General features: G+C 34.8%; 1 protein-coding gene across 1 annotated transcript in view; it reads right to left on the bottom strand.

Moving 5' to 3' along the window:
• The window catches only part of LOC107661764 (dihydropyrimidinase-related protein 3-like), a 34,387-nt gene that overhangs the window by 24,226 nt on the left and 4,581 nt on the right, over positions 1 to 5,580 (bottom strand). Inside the window, exons 2-3 of the mRNA XM_016451532.1 lie at positions 2,999 to 3,087; positions 1,999 to 2,183 (exon numbers count right to left, since the gene is read on the bottom strand). Coding sequence (XP_016307018.1) covers positions 1,999 to 2,183; positions 2,999 to 3,087 — 274 coding nt within the window. The remainder of the gene's footprint in view (positions 1 to 1,998; positions 2,184 to 2,998; positions 3,088 to 5,580) is intronic.

A 5,580-nucleotide genomic window follows, 5' to 3' on the forward strand; every position in this document is an offset into this window, starting at 1 on the left:
CCTCAGATTCCAGATTTTCAAATAGTTGTATCTCAGTCCTATCCTAACAAACCATACATCAATGGAAAGCTTATTTATTCAGCTTTCAGATGATTGATTCGAAAAATTGACCCTTATGACTGGTTTTGTGGTCGAGGGTCACATATTTTTGTTAAATAACTTACTAAAATGTGTGTAAATTGGAGCTATAAAGCTGTCTGAATCATCTAGGAAGGCAAGAAAAGCTGGTTATGCAGACCAACTAGGGATGTTACAATTCACTTAACTCACAATGCGATACGATTTACGATACTAAACGATACTTACGATAATAAAATAAGACAAATTATAAATGAAAAGATGTGCTTTTATCATTTCTCAGACACAATGCTGCACGTTTATTTGTGAAATTGAATTATGTCACATAACAAAACGAAATTTTTTAAAACAAATCCCAAATCAAATAATACAAATAAAAGAAATCTCTTCATATAAACAAACTAAGGCTTTACCTGTGCTCATTCCATTTAAACTGAGAGGCAACCACTGCATTTTAATAACAGTCCAAACAACGATGCTGCATACATGCAGCATGAGCAGTTTTTAATTTAAATATTACAATTATTTTGATGATTGAGTCAATGGAACTTGATTTTATTTTACATTTATTTGATTTTTATTTTGATTTTTAATTCATTGCTTTAAAGGGGTCATATGATGCGATTTCAAGTTTTCCTTTCTCATAATTGCAATAATAACTTCAGTGTATTTTCTGGGGTGGGAGAAAAAAAAAAGATTGCTTGATGCACCATGAGGCCCTTTTGAATGATTCTGAATATATTCTGCAATTTTTATTTTTTATTTCTTTTTTTTTTTTTTTAACCCTCACTGACTGTCCTTGTCTGGAAAACTTTCATATACTTACTTTGCGTTCATGCTTGTAAAGTGTTTCTTTCTTCCCTTTTAGTACTTTATATTTGCTTGTATTTTTTGTATATTTAGTTCGTTCCTAACTAAATATCATCCCGTTGTATTAATTCATTGTTAATTTCTAATTACTTCAAAAAGTGATTATAATTAGATATATAATCAAATACAACTGCACAATTTGATATCCAAAGTTGGTCAACTCATTCATTAATATGAAAAAATAATTTTAGAATCAGAATCAGACTGAATTTTTACTGCTAATATTTTCGGACCATTAGGCCAGGAACATAGCCTCTCAATATTTCACTGCTTCTTTATAGTCTCCATATTATCTGCATGTATAATCTAGCGCACACTTCCTCTGGGAACAAAGGGATGTACACAGCTGGATTTTTACTCTAAAATGAATCAGTGCTAACACAGTGTTTACTGTACAACAAGCCACTCTTATACTCCAGCTGTTCTCACTTTTTCTTCATGATCTGTAGCCTGCAGCGGTCAGAAAGGCCTGCTGTCTTTCCACACAACTAGAATTTCACCGTGGGCTGCATACAGGAGCTTTGTGTGGTTTCCGGAAGCCTGCTGTTGTTGTCAATGTTTATCCCTTTTCATTAACACACACACACACTTTCTTCTGTGAAGCATAGAGCTTCACTGCAAAGCATATTAACATTGTTACATTAAAGAGATATTTCTACCTGATTTAATCCATATAAAGTAGGTTCTCATCATTATTGGGTGCTTAAATAATATAATTGTGTAAACTTGACGTCATTGCCTGATTGCATAAACTACTAAATAAAGTGCAGTTTCTTGCACAGACGGATCGTTTCGCTTCATAAGACATCAAAATATCAGCAGGAGTCATACGGATTAGTTTTGTCTTGCCTGATATTTTTAGGCTCAATAGCCACTGACTTGCTCAATTTCTGCTAAATATCTTCTTTACTGTTCTACTGAAGAAAAAAAGTCACCTACATCTCGGATGGCCAGATGCTGAGTAAATTACCAGCAAATGTTCATTTTGGGTGAACTATCCCCATTCAATCCACTCTGCAGATAAATATGGCAATCTTCTACAGATCTCACCGATCATGGTGGTTCCTCCAGCAAGAGCAGCCTTGGTGCCCTGAGAGAAATCATCCACAGTGCTTGTCCCCCTGAAGGGCATCTGTAGGTGGGTGTGGATGTCAATTCCTCCAGGAATCACCATCTTCCCATCGGCCTCAATGGTCTTCACCCCTCCTGGGACTATCAGGTTGTCTCCAATTTGCCTTGAAGTTGACAGAAGATGGTAATTCAGAAAGATGGTTTTTAATTACACTATGGTATAAATGTTAATGGATTGATGATTGTATAACAGTTGTATAACTGTTCTTAGATCATAAGGTAAAGAACTGCAAAACATTATCATTATGAGAATAATATTTAAAATATTATGAATAACTGAAAATATTTGGTCTGTAGATGCCTATACACCCTCGTTATTTTGAGTAATGGTCAGAATATAAAAAATATCAATAATTTGAGCTTTTTATTACATAGAGAGATTGGTTAAAGGGGTCCTATTATGCTCTTTTACAAAGTCTTGATTTTGTTTTGGGGGTGTACTAGAACAGGCTCTCATACTAGGTTGTTCGAAAAACACATTATTTTTCACATATTTTACACACCCCTTTAAGGCTGTCCAAAAATATATATAAAAATATATATCATAACTAAAAGTTTGTATAATTAACATTAATTTTTTAATTAAGGTATTCATAAAAATGCTACGTGTAAAAATGATATATGATACATGTAAAATGCTTGTTTTATTGTTTTCAACACATACACTCATATGTTTGAGTTATGGCATTTTGATTAAACTTTTTTTTAATGAAACATAAAATAACATGCATTTACAAATTAGATTAATTTTCATTTCATGCTGACTTTTAATATAAATATTAGCTGGCTTTGTTCTAAGAAAGAGTAGGTGAATTGGTTGTTGAAAGTCTGATATGAGTTTAACATTTTCCAAATTGAATCAGCAGTTGTTTAATCAACGATGCTGTACTGTATATGTGTGCATGTGAACGCAGCTTACTTGATGACTCCATCCTCCATATAGATGTCTGCATAGAAGGACTGGTCATCGTTCACAATCCGACCGCCTTTAATCAGGAGCCTCTCACTCTGAGAAAACATGAGAAAGAGAGAGAGAGAGAGAGAGAATGAGGATACTTATTTAGACTGCAAAACAAATGTAAAAATAATTATATTTAGATTGCAAACATTTTTATAGTTTTAATTCAACTTGCATGTGCATGGAACTGCTTTTCTACAACTATTTGCTCTAGAAACCAATTTTTGAGAATTTATGGACTGGATGCAAACAGACATCATTCAATTTAAGGCTCCAGCAACTGGTGAAACATAAAAATGAATAGCTAAATAATCAACAACAGCTGATTTGATTATCAATTACTCAGAAGATCCTCTGTCAGTGATGTGCCAGTGGACATACAAGTCTAATAAAACATGCAATGAAATACAATGAACACGGAGAATCAAAAACACATTGCATAAAAATCAATATAGCAGGAACCCTGAGTGCAACTTTAAAACATAGGCTAAATGATTGAGCTCGTATGGATCTGTGGTCGGTCTGTCTGAGGAATCATGCATCACTGCATTGGTTTCACTGTCTCCACTGCATGAAGCTCTTCATATAAAGATGGATATCGTATGTTCAACTTTATCCGCATACATGCTGTATACACTACATTGCAAATCTCAACTGCTTGATTGCTTGTATTGTTGCAAAACTATATTATGACCCAGCTCTAATCTGCTAAACGCAACTATAAAATGTGAAGTTATTAAGAAATTATAAACATTTAAATCATAATAAAGCTGCTTTGAAACAATGTGCATTATGAAAAGTGTTATATAAATAACTTTGGATTTGACTTGACTTGAAGGGCACAGACTTTTACATTTCTATTGCATAAAAGCCTTAAACTTAACATTACCAAGACATTCAAAACTGATGCTGTAGCTCCATGCATCACTTCAACTTAGGGTCAAAATCACCCCAGTGACACTTTTCTGAATAATCAGTTCATAACAGCATGTCACCTCAGAACTCGAAAGACAACGTAAGCCTGAACAGGGAACCGTCTCATCATTATTTTAACAAAGACAGCTTGACAGGAACCATTTTGTGTCTTGAAACTGACAAGAAAGCACTCCAAATCATGTTAAAGAGTGCTTGTACAATGCACAGGTTGCTCTGCGACTGCGTAGATACAAAATGTCACATAAAAACAGCACTGAACTAATCGTTCAGTAATGCTTATATAAGTCCAGAGTGAAACTACAAAAATAGGTGCACGAAGTAAATAGGTGTAACCTTAAATCTAAAGAACATGATTGATACATGATCAATTTTAATAAATGCATGTTTCCTATGAAAGACAACCAGAAGGATTTTGGCAGGATGCTGACAAAGCAAAGATGTAAATGTGCAGAAAGTGTATTGAATGTGAGGGACAGACAGTTCGACAAATGCCAGAGTCCAATCTGAGCCGTGCACACAAACAGTGCTGTCATTTGTTAAGTGTGCATAGGGAGCGGGGGAGACACAGCCAAAAACGCTGAGCCAGAGGACATTAAGGCGTGGAGCATTAGCCATGATGTGCGGGATTGAAGAAAACCTCTCTGCATGCATCCAGAGCTGCAACCTTGTTGCCTGGTGACCAAAATATTTACCATCCGCTCATGAGAGTTTCTTCTTTTCTGCCAACATAGCAGTCAAAACACTAGAGCTCACCCATCTACATAATGACCAACCTCTGTTACACTTCAACACATCCACCATCATGCTCCAAGGTTTTGTTTTGAGGGGACACAAGTAACGGTTCTTCCACGTCTAGTGCTGTAATTGTATAGGATACATAGTGGCTGGATTCAAATCCTTTTCATAATGAACCAAGCAAACTTGCATCTAAACTCGACTGCCAGTGATCATCCTGCTTTGCTGTATGGAAAACAATCCCAAATAGCTATTGTTATTTATAATAAAACTTCAGTTTTAACTGTTATAATTACTGCGGTTTCGTCATGATGAACTGAAGCAAGAACACACATTATTAATGCCTTTACTGTTGCTATTACAGATAATTACGAATATCCTATTGATTCGCTCTTCCATAAAAAGGCTGAACTGTACCTTATTTCTGCGATTGGAGGCACATTTTGTGACAGATTTCTTATAGAACTCATCATTTCCACAAAAGACTGACAATAAATCAGTATATAATACATATCTCATTAAAGGGGTCATATGATGCGATTTCAAGTTTTCCTTTGTAGCGTCTGGACCAATCAAAAACACAATTTTTCATTTGATCAAACTCTTTAGTTGATGGAGTTGTGTTGTTAAATTAATATTTTGTACAATGTTGGCTGAAATCCTCCAACCCCTGCATGTTAACTCTCCTTGGTTCTGCACATCGTATAGGCAACATGGCATATTTTGGGTTAAAACAGCAAAATTCACTAAAAGGTGACTTTGAACCAACAATAATATCAAATGTAAAATATAAATTTTTTTCAGTTCAATTCAATTCAAGTTTATTTGTATAGCGCTTTTCACGATGCAAATCGCTGCAAAGCAGCTTTAAA

The sequence above is a fragment of the Sinocyclocheilus anshuiensis genome, unplaced genomic scaffold, assembly GCF_001515605.1.
Source record: "Sinocyclocheilus anshuiensis isolate Anshui unplaced genomic scaffold, SAMN03320099.WGS_v1.1 scaffold207, whole genome shotgun sequence".
NCBI lineage: Eukaryota > Metazoa > Chordata > Actinopteri > Cypriniformes > Cyprinidae > Sinocyclocheilus > Sinocyclocheilus anshuiensis.